The sequence below is a fragment of the Hippocampus zosterae genome, chromosome 17, assembly GCF_025434085.1.
Source record: "Hippocampus zosterae strain Florida chromosome 17, ASM2543408v3, whole genome shotgun sequence".
NCBI lineage: Eukaryota > Metazoa > Chordata > Actinopteri > Syngnathiformes > Syngnathidae > Hippocampus > Hippocampus zosterae.
Genome location: NC_067467.1, coordinates 4,702,660 through 4,720,085, shown reverse-complemented (window position 1 = coordinate 4,720,085; position 17,426 = coordinate 4,702,660). Strand labels below are relative to the sequence as shown.

Here is a 17,426-nt window from a genome sequence, read left to right as displayed (position 1 = left end):
ACCGTACGCAGGGATGCAGTAATCGAGCCGGCCGAGCGCATCTGGAAGCACACCGGGTGTTGTTCGACAAACCCTGCCCGCGAACGGGGAAACGCAGCCACCCGCGAAACAACCACGCGGCGTTAGGATCTATGGGAAATTCCAGCGAGTCGGAAGGGAGGGCGAGGTGAGGATGCGTTTGAACTTCCGCAACGTCCATTGTGACATTCACATTAGCTTGATCAGCTTCAAACTCGATTTTGAAATTGAGAAGTTATTTTGTCTGGATAGCTCAATAAGTGTGTTTCAGAAAATATATCCCGTGTATTGCGGAGGATAAATTCCAGCTCACTAATTGTGTTCTGGTTTGTCTTTGACTTTTGTGGTATTTTGAATTGGACCAATTTTTTTTTCTTATATTATTTTATCTTTTTTTTTTTGTTGCTAATTCAAACGGTCAACTCTTTCATTTGGTGATTATGTATCAAGTCAAATTCCCAAAGATGGATAATCTCTTAATTACATGTAAATTTATGAAAAATAAAACATATAGCTTTTTGTCTTTTTCAAGCAACATATTCCATTTCACATTAATATGCACACAAAAAAAGTTTAGGGTTAAAATATTTACATCCTGTATATATATTTTTTTTATCTAGCGACGCTACTTCTTTTCTTCTTTGCGGGTTGATGTAAAAATGCTCAAGGCGAGCACAAGCTTTGAAAGAAACCTCGAAAATACAACGGAGCACCAGAGAGTCGTTACTCCCTAAAGCAAAAAGCGCAACCTAATTAATTACCAAACACGTCCAAAATGAGTTAGGCCAAAGTAGATACTTGAAAGTATTTGAGGGCCTCTGAAAAGAGTTATTTGTGGGTCGCCGCCAGAATCTTAAACACAAGTATGAGTGGCTCCACATTTGCAGTCGCCTTCTCCACGTTGGGACAAAAGATGGTATGCATCTTGTCAAAACGCCTCCTTTCCTTTCCTCTTTCCTTCCAGATCTCCTTTCTTCCTTCCTTTTACTTTCCTTCTGTCATTCATTGAAGACATGTCAAATATAGCCCTTAATCACAAAAGTGTCTCAAAGGACTTCACATGCCCTCCAAGATTCTTTGAATTTAAAAAGTAAAATAATCTAATTGAGATGCATTATTTCTCCTCAATATTATGAATAGGAAATCTGTGTACATTCTGATGTAGTATAATGTACAGTATGCATTCCTTGAAAACCCATGTCCTAACTCCTTAACACACAGGAACGATTCAGTTCTGTTACGGATGCAGCACAAGCCCGAAGGTAAAAAAAAAAAAATGGCAGTTTTAGTCATCATATCATCTTATCCACCTTTCCTTTCCTTACTGCACCGCAACTCCTCATCCAAGTTTAATTTCACACCGCTACACCTGGACTCGATTCAACGGCGTAGAGGTTGTACAGAGCAGACGAACGGAATGCAGCCATCAAGGTCGACTAGCGCCGAACCGCCTCGTCATCACATACAGGTTAGTTACACTCGGACTTTCATATCTGCGTATTTTAACTCGAGTTTTTCCAAGTTACAAACCGTCACTTAAAAAAATCAACGAAAAGTCATCCAATTCCTCGAATGTCCTCCTTTGTACAGGCATGTGCAGCATTCAGTATACATGACTCCTGAAACATTACTAGCACTGAAGAAGCTGAGTCACCGTCGCCATCACGCTTATAAATAAGAGAACTAAATAAGTAGCCAGCAGGCGGCAAAATGAATAATGGATGGGTTTTTTTAAAGTTGTCGGAGGGGGTGGGGGGGTATGTTTTTTCCAGCAAAACAACACACCGACACAAATAGGAGGACAGAGACTTAAGACTTGTTGAGTTTTCCGCTCAGGGTAATGGAATCACGTTCTGGGTTTGTCAAAGGACCTTAGCATCCATAAAAAGAAGGATCAGGCGACATATTAGCTGAGATAAGACGTTCATTCCGTTTGATAGAAAACAGACAATAAGAGTCCAACCTGACAAACGCTTGAAATGGTTGAAGTGAACCTCGTAGTGTAAATCTACAGACAGCGATAGTTTTGAAATCTACCTTCAAAGAACATCAAGGACCACCTTGATGATTTTTTGATAATGTGGACAACCAAGCACGTGGGGAGATGACAAGAATCCAACATTGCTCAGCAACTAATCAATACCCTATGCACAAGCTTCATTTTACAAAGAAGAATGTTTCCATTCATTTAGCATAAATGTTAACATTTGGTGGAAAAGTCACACCCAAATCTCAAAAGATTGACATTCAGTACGCATGTGCCTAACGGTAGGGCCGATTCTCATTCCGTTTGATGCAAGGGAGACATTAGGAGTCCAACACGACTGCTTCTACTACTTGAAATGGACCCGCTGAGACGAGACTGATTGCTTTCCTCGGCTACTCGTTAACCCTGCCGGCCCCAGCGGGCAACGGTCCCACCCCGTCGCAAGGTACGCCGCCGCCTTGGGGAGAGAGCGTGGTGAATTATGGATGCGCTCTAAGCAGTGTGAGAGTGACACGTAGAGTAGATGTGTCAAGGGAGGCTTTAGAGACGCGCTATCCATTTTGGCTGCGTCACGACTCGGTGAGGAGGTAGCCAAACCGTGGCGATGTCGACCTCGCCGATGTCGGATTAAAAGTTTCCCAAATGGCAAAAGTGCATCCTGCCAGATGACCTTTGACAACGCATATTGAGTATTAATCGACGGCGGGAGATGAAGAGGCTGCCTTCGCTTGCCAAAATGAATGTGGGAAAATGAACTTTTCTATCCTTCCTACTTCTCTGCGGGTGTTGAAAAATCAAACCATGTTATTTTTGTGTAATGCCTCCATTGTTTTTTGTTTTTAAGAAGACCAAAACAGACGTCTGAGCAAGCCACTTCTTTTTGGGTTCGGAATTTAATTATGATGTTGTGGCAGATTGCAAAGATTTGTACTTTGTTTTCTGATCTCCCTGGCACAATTACTTTGAAGGCAGCTGAGCGCTTGCTGCTCCTTTAGTGCTCTTTACCGCACAACAATGACTTAAAAAAAAAGGGCACCTTCTGAAGTGCCGCTTAAAAAAGTGATGTGTCATGGATAAGACAGTTATGATGGGAAATATTCAAATGTCAACAGTGTAAACAATCGAGATCTCGCAGATGAAATAGCTAACTCACTCTTTGTGACCATTTGAAAACTTTTAGATGGAGTGAAAAAAACAGAAATAATACAAATCGAATCCATGAATCTCCCGCTGGCATCACGTAGAGATGTTTACTTTGGCTCTGACCTTGAATAACTGAACTGCACATTTTACGGTGAGTCATCACTTTTCACTGCCGTGCTCTTGCCACATGCGACCACGGAAACTTAACATCCTTCGCAGTACAGCCCCATCCATTAGTCTACTTGTATCCCCGAGGAGGGGTTTGCATTTGAAGAATCCCTAGAAATAACAAAAACAACGACTCCTGCAGTGACTGAATTTTCAATGACATTTGGAGTTTGTGATGTCACGCTCCATTCACACTCCATCATGAAAATGTTCATTCTTTTGAAGTCATTTAACTATGCGCATGATTCAAATGCAGTCGCAGTTGTACAAAATCTCCACGGCTTCTTTAATTTAAACCAAACTGGCAAACTTTCTGTTTAATCAGGCACGGGTTGCTCTTCACATGACGGACATGTCGAATAAATTTCATGCTGCCAAGTGAAACTCGCTTTTAACTCGACAGATTTTTCCTAAAATATATTATTATCAACTCACGGATCAAAACGATCGTATGACATTATTACTAGTTTAGTGTTAATGGAAAATTAAACTGCACTTCAAATTTTCATTTTATGTAAATTACAGGCCTTGTTCCGCCCCGTCCCTTTCTGATATTGCAATATCAAGTTGCTGTGAGAGAAAGCATGTCTGTGTATGGTAAGAAGGGGGTTGGGAGGGTCAGTTGCATGAGTTGCCCGATGATAATTGCCTGTTCTTGCGTGTATATGGAACCTCACCTAAGGAGAAAGAGAGGCACTACTTAGAGCACCCACCCCGGTTGTGTCCTAACCATCTCCTCGCCCAAAAGATTGAATAAAACTGTATCTTTCATCATCCTCCAAGTGGCTGTCCTGTCTCTTGTCTCCAAAGAGTTAACATTTTTCCCCCTGTCAGAATGCATCTTGCAAAATCTTGAGGAGAAGGTCACCTTTTAAAGAGCGCTAGAAAAGGGCAAAAATCGCTCTAAAATGGCAGCTTCAAACCAAAATGACACTTTCTGTGTCTATCCAAGCATAGCTTCTCAAGACTTATTTCGTGGGTCTCATCATACTTGACATGCCTATTAAACTTTGGAGTAAAATTGGCCTCGGAGGACATTCGCCAGGATCGGCGTGAGTCAAGATGGCGAGTTATTTCACAGACGAACAAAGCTATTTTACACGGTGCAGTCAAGGGGTAAAATCAGCTAATTGCTGCAATCAAAGCCCAACCTGTAAATTGGATTCTTCTACTTGACACTAATGATAAGCGAGTCCATAAAGTGGCGAATGGACCGCGATGCTATTCATCTTGAAACACTCGCACGCAAGCACACACACACCATTCATCTTTTTATATCCTCCTCTTCCTCCGCTCATAGCGGAGTTCATTTGAGAATGATGGCAGCAGACGTGAGCAAGCCAGCTGAGGAGGAGGCGCACTGTAAACGTATGGAGCACAATGCACTTGTACAAGGCGCGTACCCCACTCTCAGACGTGAAAATTCACGGGACGTCGGCACACCTCGCTAGACCAACAACCAAGGCTTGCGGCATTATGCACATCACGTACGGTAGCGTGAGAAAAAAAAATGATATCAAATATGCTGAAAATACCCCAAAGCTAGAAACATCAAATCCACCTAAAAGTCTCAGGAAGCCACGTCCACAAAGACATGAGAAGTGAGCGATTTTGGTTTGTGGTGGACATTTCAGTCAGATTTTGGCCATTTTAAGGGGTCCTTCAGAGATTTTGTAAGTCTACAACCACGTTTAAAAGCTGTATATAGTACACAGGCAATGTTAAATTGAAAACATTTGTAGTTTTCATCACTGCGTGTGGGCAGACCATGTCAGTGTAGGACAGTATAGAGGCTGTACAGACTCGTGGACTTTGCTAATTCACAATGTTCAGAATGTGACATCGGCTGGTCGCTATTCAACATGTTTTGACTTGAGGAGGAGACAGAGCTGCCTCCAGCAACCGCTGAATGCGCTCAATGAAATTAATCCATCACTTTAATTTCCTTTGATTTCTGAATGCGCAGCTCTGGTGAGGGAGAACCAGTAAGGGGGCGGATGTCAAGCTGTAAGCAGGATTTTGAAACATTTTTCCACCCCAACTATCAAACGGAACGAGATGAGAGCAAGGAATTATTCCACCCCACACAAAGGTTGTCAGTGATGCTTTGGAAACAGCACAAATTTATCAAACCTGCTGTTGTGGTGGGCCCAGAACGAGGACAGTTTCCCTGTGTGCACAACTCGTGCAAACATTACCTGGATGTCGCAGCTACAAGCACACCAAGGATTTTCTTTTCTCTGGCAGGAAATCTCATCCTGTCACCGCAGGGAGCCACATCCATGCTTTTGTGTTCCAAATGTTCTGTACAGATTCGCTTTAGGGGCTATCAATTGTCAATAAAGATTGTTGCAAAGATTCCTCCCTCCTGTGATTAAAAAAATATATTTATACAATAGTGTTGCCTTGAGAGACATTTGGCAGATTTTTGCTTTGCAGTGATTTGCAAATGCAAACTTGAGGTATGAATGCTATACTGAACTCAAGTCAACTCACTTCACAATAAGCAGCAGTTGGGCAAATACTGAGCAATTCATAAAGAAAGGATTCGTGCTATTTAATTCCACTCGCAGTTGTCAACGTAAACAGAAAAAAAAAACATTTTAATTTGCGATCCGAACATTTCCAAGTGTATCAATCGTGAGCATGGCAGCGAACCGTGATAATTTAAAAACAGGACTAAACACTCAGGCGCTCCCTTCTGGATTAAAACGTACAGATACAATAGTGGATTGAGGATAAATATCATGGACGTGTTTGCATTGGATAAAGGCAGTAAGTCGAGTTTGGCAAGGGATGGAGTTTTAACCACACAACTGATGAGAGTGAGTGTTTTTCCCTTCTTGACCGGAACATCGGTTATTATATAGAAGAACAGGAAGAACATTCTAGCTGTACAATAACACAGTCATCCTATGGCGCGGTAACAGCTTCAGCCTCACCCCTGGCTGCTACTTAGCGGAGCGATTAATCGACACAACAAAAAAGTAAACATGGAGGCGGCGATACGCAAGAGCCAGGCACGACTGTAAAACACCGAGATATAAAAGCAAATGGGATGTGGTTACGGCTAATTGCAGCGTTAACGCGCGGGGTCGCGGCCACAAAACGTCGGCCTGCCATGCATCGGCTTATTAGCAACTCACACTGATCCTATCTTGATTGGGAGGGGTGAGGGGGGTTGATATGGGGCAGGATGTAAAGGATAAAGAGGAGGGGGCCAAGCACAGAGCCTTGGGGGACAGACTGGTGCTATGTTGGATTGATATTTATTTATGCTGATGAACTGGTGGTGGTCAATGAGGTATGATTTTAATCAGGAGAGAGCAGTGCAAGTGATGTTAAGAGAAATAAAAATAGTCCTGACATTTTACCAAACTGAACCCATTTCACCTGAAATCAAAAGCAATCAAAATGGGAATCTACGGCCCAAATTTCTAACTCAAAACCTAATATCAACTCCAGTCCCTAATCAGAACCATCACTGAAACTAAAAAAGGCAATAAGTGTCATTGCACTGGTGTGAAAGGTACCAACAGGAAATGGCCGTGTTGGTGCAAATTTGATGGCTATCGTGGTGTCAACAATATCTGCTTGGTTCTGTTCGTGAGGACCGAGCAAATAAAGGCATTACTACTCTTATTGTATGCCTCAGGTATGGAAATTGTGCAAAAATCCGCTGTGAGAGGGGCTTAGTCTGTGGCGAAATTTCATCAACACGCAACAAGATCCTTTGTAACCTAAAATAAACTTGACGGATGTTGCCCCGACAAGTGACCAGACTTGGAATCGGTGCTGAAAGGGTCTTGATCTTCACATTGTTTACCCAGCTTCTGGTGTTATCAAACACGACAGTTTCCAGAACAGTGTATTGTCATGTTGGTAAACGCTAAAGCTCGCAGTCAACATCTGGCTATGACAAGCCACTGCAGCGACATGTGCACAATGAAGGATCGCTGGGTGTTTATCTAGGTCACCCATTGCTGTCGAAAATAGCCTGCCTCCCGAAAGCCATCTTCCGGGGAAACATGGCCTACAATGGCCAAAAGCGGCCCCCCCTACCCCAAGCTTTTTTTGTTGTCTTTGTTTTCAAAAATTAGCAGAGTGCATGACACTTTGTGGAAATTAGCATGGCACAAGTGCCGGCCAACTAAGTTGACGCTAATTGTTTTGTGCAGGACTGAAGATGGCAGCATGAGGGTAATCGCGACAAAAAGAGATGGAGCCCCCCCGCCCCTCCCTTCGCTCCTTTCCACAAGTTGGACTGCAGCCACTCTAAGCATGTTAGAATATCATTTAAAAAACACTGTGTAAATGTTCACTCTCAAGGTTACCAGCCAAAGGACGAGGTATAATGGGCTTTAAAATGAAAAGAGGTATTACATCTAACAGCTGCTTTGAATACTGCTTTTGTCATCAAGGACCCACGGCGTAGTCTCGCCAACCATCACATTTTACGTCTTTAGTAACCCCTGGATCCCATCAAACGAATGACACAGTGAGCCTCTTTCATTAAGTCTCTCCTGACTTCCTTTACATTGCACCATGGAAGCTAACTGGATTTAAAAACCTTTACATGGGAGACCATTTCGAGATGGTGTCGACATGATCTAAGCGAATCAAACAGTAAAACCAATGCCTGTATATACAGAGCGGAGTTTTGGCAACTAGACATCGCTCAATCTCAATTTCACAAGACCTCTCACACCATTTTTAAAAAATCTGAAATTCGCAAGTTGAATGAAAATAGAGAATGAAAGATTGTCTTAAATGGTCAATTCATCAATTTCATGGCAGCAGAAGTCAAATTTGAGCTATAAAACTACATTCCAAATAATGAACACTGAAGTTGATGTCACCGTTATTTTGGTCATTTAATTCTCTTGCGTTTATGACCAACTGACTTCTATTTATGCCCCACTTGCTCGGTGGAATTTGATCAAGTCGTCAATTGATGCATCATAAATCGAACTTCATTTATCATAACACATCACTGATTTCTTTTATGCTTAAAATTACGGGAAGATGACACTGGGGGCAGGGGTTGCATATTAAATCAAAATTGTAACAAATCGTTCGGCTCCAATGTACACCACTGTTGTGTACATTGTATTGTAGTGTCATGTGCCATCAGGGGTGCAAGTTTTTGGGTCAGGTTCTCAAAAGGAGCACTTGGTGACATCATCACCTTCCAGACTGAGTGACATTTGGACTGGTATATACACCACTTGGCAATGAGAAACATACAGAGGCACTCTACTCATGAGCCGAGTCTGCACAATGACAACATAAACAAGAGCCTTTCCCCGAGCACAGGGTGACAAGGTTAACGCTTCATCTACTCAAGAAAAGGCGCCTTCACTCCTATTGCTGGCAAAAAGGAAGCATGGGTATAAAGGAAAAAAAAAAAAGAAATCAATAGTTCTGCAGTCAAGTCTGTCATAAGGAGAAAGGAAGTCATTTCAGTCTGGCAGTTTTCGTCTCAGCGCTCGTCACAATGGCCGCCAAAGTGATCAACGGGATCGAGGAGGCGAGCGACACTCACCGCGAACAGACTTTTTGTGCCGAGAGCTGACGTGTCAATTCAGCTCTCTGACACGAGGCACGAATTCCTTGACACTTTATTACAATAAAAAAAAGGAGCTTAGAATACTTGCTAAAATGCTGACGGGGAAGGCATCTGTTCGGAGTAGGGACGTTCGATTTGATGCATCTTTTTTTTTTAAGACCACAACCAGTATGACTACTCAACGATACTAAGTAACCAATACCACTCGTCCTTTTGATCCATCCAATTTCCAGTAAAATGACCTGACATTGGTTGAGAGACCTTTCATTTATTTCTGACAAAAGCCAACACAGTCACTCTCCAAAAGAGAATTTGTGTCTGAAATAACTCAACTCAACCGTATTTATATAAATAAAAAGAACAATTAAGCTTATCAATGCACTGAATGATAACATTCTATTTTCATCAGTCAATGAAAGCTTGTAACAGGACAAAATTACTACATGCGTGAAATACATGAATGGAGAGTGTAATCATACCACCCTGAGTTAGAAAATAAAGGCACGACGTTGCACACGGTGCACTAATTATGTCCTCTCAACATTATTATAAATCTTACAAATAGTGTGAAGCGCTTTGAGTACCAAAGGTAGAAAATCGTTCTACAAGTGACGGCCCATTTACCATTAGAATACATACATACACATAGAGAAATTGCATCTTAATGGGCATGAAAAAATGAACAACACCCATTTTGTAACTGACCCAGTAGTTCCTGAGATATAAGGATTCAAAAGAAGGTGGCCATGCCCCATTTTGTCAAAAATGGCCAAATTAAGTAGGCCATAACTCCCAATCATCTGCTCGGATTGACCTAAAATGTGAGATTTAGGGTTGTGCCATCGCTATCAACAATTACACCAACATTAAAATCAATATATGCTTGGTTATCGCCAACGGGGTGATTGGGCATGAAAAGATGGCTCGCATCTCAAAATGTCATTAGATGGGTCACTAGTATCCCCTGATGCGACCGTTTATTTATTTTATTTTTTTAAAAGGGCGGTTAACTAAAATTATTATTCAAAGACACATGTACAGACAGGGTGGACACCATCAATGAATTCTTTTTAGATGTAACTGTCAAAGGAACGGTCGGCTAAAAGCATTCCCGTGTATTCCGGCGTGGAGGAACGACGACCCTGCGTTCTTGTCACGGTCTCACCTTTCATTTATCTGCATGTTCAGGCTGCACGCTGGTCAGATGTAATTTTCGAGCGGGAGTGTAGCAGATGTGATTTTAAAAGCACACAGCGGCGCCGTACAAATGGGCTTCCATTAAACGAGCAGGTGATAAAAAGGGAGGCTCATACAGATTTTTTTTTAGTCCTTGTAGGCTCCCATCATGTAACGCAGACATAAAACATGCTGTTAAATAAGACTGGGTTTACTCGAGACCACACTGTCATACTGTCCTGCCGAGAAACAAACAGACCTCGCTGATGAGTCAGCATTTTTGAATTTTTCAGCCAACTCATTGGAAATCTTGCGGGTTATATTCTTAACTGGCTGAGGGAATCAATGGCAAATTGCCAGAGGGAGCCCGACCGACACATAATAATTTGTGGAAATAAAAATATGATTGCAATTTTATGACTTCCAAGTGATTACAGTCATCGTCCATCATATCCCACAGAAAAACCTTAATTTCCCTTTGCTCCGCGATGTGCATTTAAGGTTAGCTACGGCATCCGTTGAAAAGTATTTTGTTTATATTTGAATCCACTACAATGATGTGCGGATGTTCAAGTAGCAGTTGTTTCAAGTTTTGAGCTACCAAAACATAGACGCCAATATCAATTAGCCTGTCAATGTTGTTTTTGCGTTATATGTTAGCATTAAGCTAGTGTACGCTAGCTCATACATCTTGGTTGAACCTGTTGGTGTTTAAAACATTCAAACTTAGAATCTCTGTGGTCTATGCCAGTTTTACAGGAATTTTTATCTGGAACTGAAACTTAAAGCAAGTCTGTATTACTTTTCATATTGGGAAAACTGTGAGAGAGAGTACGAGACATACAGATAGATGTCCATTCTCGCCAAATTAAAAGGGACATGAATGTACATAGACACGACAAAATATACAGATTTGCGTGTGGGAAAAATACATGAACAATGTGTTTAAAAAGCATGTATATCAGTTTAAAGCGTTTGGGAATGGCAATTCTAAGGTCTCTCTGTATTGCACACCTTTCTCGTGGATGGGTGTGGAAAATAACTCCCATGACTGGAGGTCACCATAGTATATAAGCTGAGAACACAGGTCCTAATAATGTTAGCCACAGCGCGAGAAATCCAAGCAAACCGCTCTCTGAATAATGGATGACAACGATGACGGTGAAATCAGCTGAAGAGAGCAAACGCGGGGAATGTTGGAAGCCAGAAATATCTCATTTCGCTCTGGCCTTGTCGCGGTAACAAGGAACATGAGTCTGCCCAGCAAAAAAAAAAAAAAAATGAGCAAAGAGGGTGTCAGACTAAACACGAAGCACGCTAGGGAAGACACGTGCGCACCACAAAATTAATAAATTCGGCTGGCCTTTCAAACATCAACGGAGGCTTCAAGAGGTACATTAAGACTCAATCTGCTGCAATACTTCAAATTAACGATGGGTTTAAAGATGCAATGATTAATAAATACTCAATTATCAATTACTACAAACTACGGTTATTTAAAAGTAAAAAAATAAACTGTCTATTTTCTTTCCATAAATAGATCATGATTCAGTTACTGATTCAGTACCTAACCTGAGAAAATGGGCAAGTCCTTGATCAGGACTTGTGCGCAGAATAGTAACGACGTGAACGTGAGGGTGAAAGATGATTTCTCTGATGTTTTCACCATTTACAAGAGATATCAAAGGTGGTCATCCCCCCCCCCCCCCCCCCCCAGGATTACGAGACCATAGAAGGCTGAAGTATTATTGTCTTGAACACACATTAACTGACACCTAATGGGACTCATGAGTCTGAAAGGGGATTGCTGTTGATGTATTCATCAAATATCAAAGACACACACACACACACACACACACACACACACAGGTTTTTAAAAGGCCATTACTTTGATATTAGTGTTGTTCTGAGCAGCTCCTTCGCCTGCGTGAATGTCAGCCAACATCCACGGAACCATTACCTCATCCACAGTGTGTGTGTGTGTATGTGTGTGTGTGTATGCGCACGCTTTTGGAACCTGTCCACTAAGCAGTCAATAAATAAAAGCAATAAAAGTATGAGATATGGATCCAGACAAAACCACAGGCCAAATCGATGCGGTCTCTGGTGTTCGCCACGATTGGCATCATCATCCACACGTCGGGTGTGGGCAAAGTTCCAGCCTCTCCTCCCCTAAGCACATTGAGTGGCACAGGTCTCAGATGTGGCATCTTCTGCCAGGATGTAAGAAACAGTTTAACGCCAACGCCATTGACAGATGGAAGCGTACTCATCTCGGGCTAAGGTGATCGGAAGAGAAAAGCACGGAAGATGTCAGCCAATCCGAATCCGTAACAAATGAGCAAGCAGGTAATTTGTAAAAAATTTGCCCACCCCTAAATTAAACAAGCCCTGAGGTGACAGTACCCCCCAGATCGCCAAGGCGCGCACACCAGTACGAGCAGGACAATGTTCATTGAATTGAGGCAAAGAAAAATGCGGCAAAAACGGTTTAATTCTATATGTTCTATTTCATTGATGTATGTGTTTATAAAGCACAACATTGGAGTGTCATTTTCCGTCCTGAAAAAAAATTGGCGTGCGAGGCTGGAACCGATTAATGGCATTTCCACTCATTTTAATAGAGAAAGATCATTTGAGATACACGTGTTTAAATTTATGGGCCCAGTAAGAAAGAGAATTAAACCGGTTTGTCAAGGTACTGTTGTATTTTTGAGTTATCTCTCATTTACTGCTAATAGTTAACTTTTAACTCTGTCCGAATTCCCACTGTATTTCTTTTTTTAATCAATTCGCCTGTTGAAATGCAAAACTTCATGCAACTGACCTCATAGAGCATCTTTTCGACTGACAATTCATATGACATAGAAGGCCTTGCTTACCCGTGGTGCCATCGGAAAAAATTGGGACTCTTGCAGCCCAGAGGTCAAGATGTCGCGAGAAATTGTCACATTCATTTTAAATGTATGAGGTGGCTATTGTCATGAATAACGGATGAAGGCAGTTCACATTACAGGAACCGTATAAGAATTCAAAAGGCAGGCTAAATATAATGTGCATGTTTTGATCGCTATGCGAGGTGACGCGAGGTGTGCAAACTAGGGGGACGAGAAAAAAAACCATGAAATAAAAATCACGACACCCATGACAGATGCCTCCTTCTAGTTTTGCTGTTTTTTTTAGCATCCACGGGGAGGTGAAGGTACATCGCTACGGTAAAGCGAGGTGACAAGCCAGGAACAGCTGCAGCAACAGGCGGCGAGACAGAACGAGGCCTTCCCGTGGCCTCTCTTGTCAACGCGATTACGAAGAGAGTTTCCAACGCGGCCCACGACATCCACGATGGCCGCTAAGGGGAGACAAGCAGCGACTCGCCGGGCTACGCAGGCTAACTGCGACAGAAGAGGGCAAGCCAACTGTCACAAGGTATCAAAGATGAATAAACTGGATTCAACCTGCAGTCTCGTAATGGCCTCCAGGGGGTGCAAACAATGCTTAAAAAAAATCAAAATACAATGAAACAAAACCTTTTGACATAAAAATAAACTCAACATTTTGTTTTATTTTATACAATTGGATATAAGAGTTCACAAAACTCCCTTGTATTGCCCCCAAAGATTATTTAGTATTAATAGATTAAGTATTGCTTGCGTTGGTGAGCTAACATTTTTTTCCATAAATGTCAATAATGTACATCTTAAAAGTTATTCCAACTTATGTTACTGTTTTTGCAGCAAAAAAATACCAGTTGCACTTTTTACAGTGGAACGGAACCAGAGCGCCAAGGCCAAAGCATCGACATATACTAGCCAGAGGCTGAGCTGCAAAGTTTGTTTTCAATGTAGACGCACGCTGAGAGCGCAAACTTCACCAGAACAGGCCACCGAGTCTAAACAAGTCATGGAACACTCTGACTGAGAAATGGAGGAAAATGTACCCCAGGTTGAATGTAAAGTACAGTGAAATCTTACTATTCAAAGCCACAAAGACTTGCCGGAAATAGCAAATATCAGAAAATAACTAACAACCCGCAATTGTTTGGAATTGCCTACACTACGTAATTATTTCAACTCAAAATATACAGAAAATGAAATTATACAGTTCTAAATAAAATGATTTCATATGTATTTTACATTTGAAAATGAAGGGCTTCCAGACCATTTGATTTATAAAAAAAAAAATACGAATACAAAAAGGTGACCCTTGAAAATAAGGTGTTTACTGCACCCCCGTCTAGAAGCCTGACCTTAGGTTACCCAATTTTAACTTGGCCCCTCCCTCACCTGGTCATGAAGTTCTATCGAAACTAACAGAGCAGTTTCGGTAAACAAGCACAACTGGCAGACTAAACAGCTATGAAACCTTCTCAGCGGAGGTAGAACTTGGGAATTCAGTGAGGTTATGACATCCACACTAGCCAGAGGCGGAGCCATTTCTATAGTTGACGGAGTGGACGTGTAACTAAGGCGAAGCAATTCCACCTGCTGTCTGAAAACATGGAATGGAACAGAACCGGGCCACCAATGCTAAACAATTTGCAGACCGCCTTCAAGCATTTTCGACAGAGTTGAGGAAAAAGTTTTTCAGAAGACGTGACAGTTAATCGGAGGAGGCAACAAGTGGGTGTTGACTTTGGTCCGACATGAAGTTTCAGTTTGGCAGAACGCGCAAGGCGAGACAAATGAACCCTGAAGTCCGGGGTGGACGGGCAAGAGAACATAGTGCGAGGATAAAGCCCAGGAGGCAAAACCGTGGGAGGAAAAGATCAGCTTGTAGTCTAAAGGGAACACAATGAAGCGGCTAATCTGGGAACCCGGCTGACATTTTCGTTGAAAAAGAGCCTACTCACCGTCTGGAAGTCTCGGTGGCTGCACTTCTGGCCTTGGTAGCGGCAGTGGAGCATCATCTCCTGCAGGTCGTGTCCGACGCGCTCCACAAACTCGCGCATGCTGAAAGTCTTGGGTTTGTACGCCGTGAAGTTGGCGCGCTCCCGTAGGAAATCCAGCACGTCGGGCTCGGCCAGGTGCGGCTGAGAGACGTTCAGGTGCACGTCCAGCAGCCCCAGCAGCTCGCCGGCGTGATAGAGGTCGTTGCGAGTCAGCCAACCGAAGCGGTAGACGTTCAGGTTGCACAGGGTGACGGCGGGGAAAACCAGGCTGCCCGACACCACGGCGTCCACGCTGGTCACGTGCGGGAAGGACAGGAAATAGGCCAGACGCTCAGCGCTCTCTAGTGCCAGCAGGGCCATGCAGGTCAACAGTGCCGCCGCCCACAGGAGGCGCCGCGCCGTCCCGCCGCCATTCGAGTAGGGGAAGACGAAGCGCAGGCCGTGCAGGGTGCTGCTGAACGCGAAGGCTCGCCAGGAGCCGCGACGCAGGCTGGAGCTCTCCCGGCTGCCGCAGCTTTCCTTCAGGTCCATCGTCGGCGGGGGCTCCGGCGGGGGCTCCGTCACCTTGGGAAGACCGCTCTTCCCCGACCCTCCCGCGCCTGTGCCCAAAACACAGGTCAGGTCACATTTAGAATATACAACAGTGTTGATGGAATGCCGTAAAGAAATTACATTTTGTTTGGCTTTATTTTTATTACAAATGAATAAATTTTGGTAAAATTGTAAATAGAAACAAAAAGAAAAAAATAGCAATACCGTGGAGCGCTAAATAAATAAAATTGACTGGCGTAAAAGTGTTACACAACTCAACGAGCACATTAAATATTTTTTAAATGTAAATGTAAATTTTAACTTAATCGTCATTTATTGAAATTCAATAAAATTAAATATTTGCAAAAAAATCTAACAAATAAAAGTTTTAATACAGTTGGACGCAATAAACAAAAACTATAAAAGTAACTCAATAAGTAAAATGTAAAACAACATTAAAAAGAAAGAAAAAAACTAAATATAAAACAAACGTAAAACTAAATTTAAAAAATCCAATGACAAATAAATGCACCCTCTTAAAAAATTAAAAAGGAAAAAAAATGAAAGAATACTTAATCAGCTAACATTTTTAAACCGAAACATGACGGCAAGCATCCTCTTCCTATCCCATCCTATACGTACACCCTTCCACACTCTCACCAAATTTCCACAGTGAAAGGAGTACAACAGACACTCTCGCATGCAATCTCACACGCACACATCACATGTATGTCCAAGCGTGCCGGATTCTCCATGCGCACAGCACCTTTCGTCTTCAGCCTAGCGAGGAGACATCCGGCGTGAGTGTGTGAGAGGAGAGGACGGGTGAGCCGTGAATGATCAAAGCCACTGCTTAGTCGCGAGCGCCCATTCAAACTCCCCCTGGCGTCCTTCGTCCGGCTACATCCGCTCGCCCGTTTCTTTCCTGCTCATCTGTGGCGGCGCCTGACAACGGCGGAGAAACAGAGAGAGAATGAGAGAAAAGGGAGAGGAGGAGGGTGAGGGGGAGCAGCGGTTCACTCCCTCCCCTCTCTCACACTTGCACATCCCGTCACCTCAGATCGACACAAGCGGACGGACGGCAAGCAGGAACATGGCCAAAATGTAGACTGACGGACGAATGGATGGATGGATGGTAAGGGGTTTAAATGAGGGAGGGGGTGTATTTGGTGATAGTGGTGTCATGGGAAGTGAAGCGTGATGTTGGGAAGGAGGGAGTGAGACCAAAAAGGAAACTTAGGGAGAGTGGGGGTGGTGGATCGGAGACAAGTGAGGTCAGAGGCAGCACGCCATCACTGGGACACAGGGGATATGAGGCAGGCATCCTGGTTGTAAGTCTTAATATGGAAGATGAGGGCAGGAGGGCATGGAGAGTCAGGATAATAAAACGTGTGTGTGGGGGGGGGGGCATTTTGGCGTTTTATAGCATTTTCAAACCCATTGAGTCCGTTATTCATGACGTAACTGAAGTCCAAAGTTATATGTACATGTTTGAGTTGTTAATAGTTGAACTATCAATGGACAAAATAAAAACAATTTAAATTGTTTTGAACAAGACCGGTATAAGACTGAAAGTGGGTTTTGTTCGCTATGAATCACGACGCCAAGTTGGTGGAAAGCGTCAATCAATTGTATATACATACATTTGTATGACGATTTCAAGCTACAAATGAAAAACATAAAACGTAAAATATTCATCGTTTCACGGAGCAGAAGAGGTGATTATGAGGATTACCAAGGCGTAAGAAAGAAAAAAGTTGTACTTTTATTCCTGCTAACAAGGCGAGCGTTCAAGGTTCACCTACTTTTTGGCAGGGGCGGGGGGGATTTGGCGGCCTTGGCGTCATTAAACCTCATTCTGAAGCGTCTTCTTGTGCTGTAGTTGATATGTTTCAAGTGCGCGTTTGCTCCACTTTACCAAGTTTTTAGTAATTATGACACTTTCG

General features: G+C 42.9%; 1 protein-coding gene and 1 long non-coding RNA gene across 2 annotated transcripts in view; one reads left to right on the top strand and one right to left on the bottom strand.

Annotated features, from left to right (window-relative positions):
* The window catches only part of asic2 (acid-sensing (proton-gated) ion channel 2), a 91,709-nt gene extending 75,042 nt beyond the window's left edge, over window positions 1–16,667 (bottom strand). Inside the window, exons 1-3 of the mRNA XM_052048384.1 lie at window positions 16,536–16,667; window positions 16,247–16,425; window positions 14,911–15,548 (exon numbers count right to left, since the gene is read on the bottom strand). Of these exons, the coding sequence (XP_051904344.1) occupies window positions 14,911–15,480 (570 nt within the window). The 5' untranslated portion in view covers window positions 15,481–15,548; window positions 16,247–16,425; window positions 16,536–16,667. The remainder of the gene's footprint in view (window positions 1–14,910; window positions 15,549–16,246; window positions 16,426–16,535) is intronic.
* Window positions 631–5,365, top strand: LOC127589297 (uncharacterized). The gene is made up of 2 exons (XR_007959349.1): window positions 631–1,486; window positions 5,283–5,365. It is a non-coding gene; the product is annotated as an uncharacterized LOC127589297 (long non-coding RNA).
* Window positions 16,668–17,426: the final 759 nt, after the last annotated feature.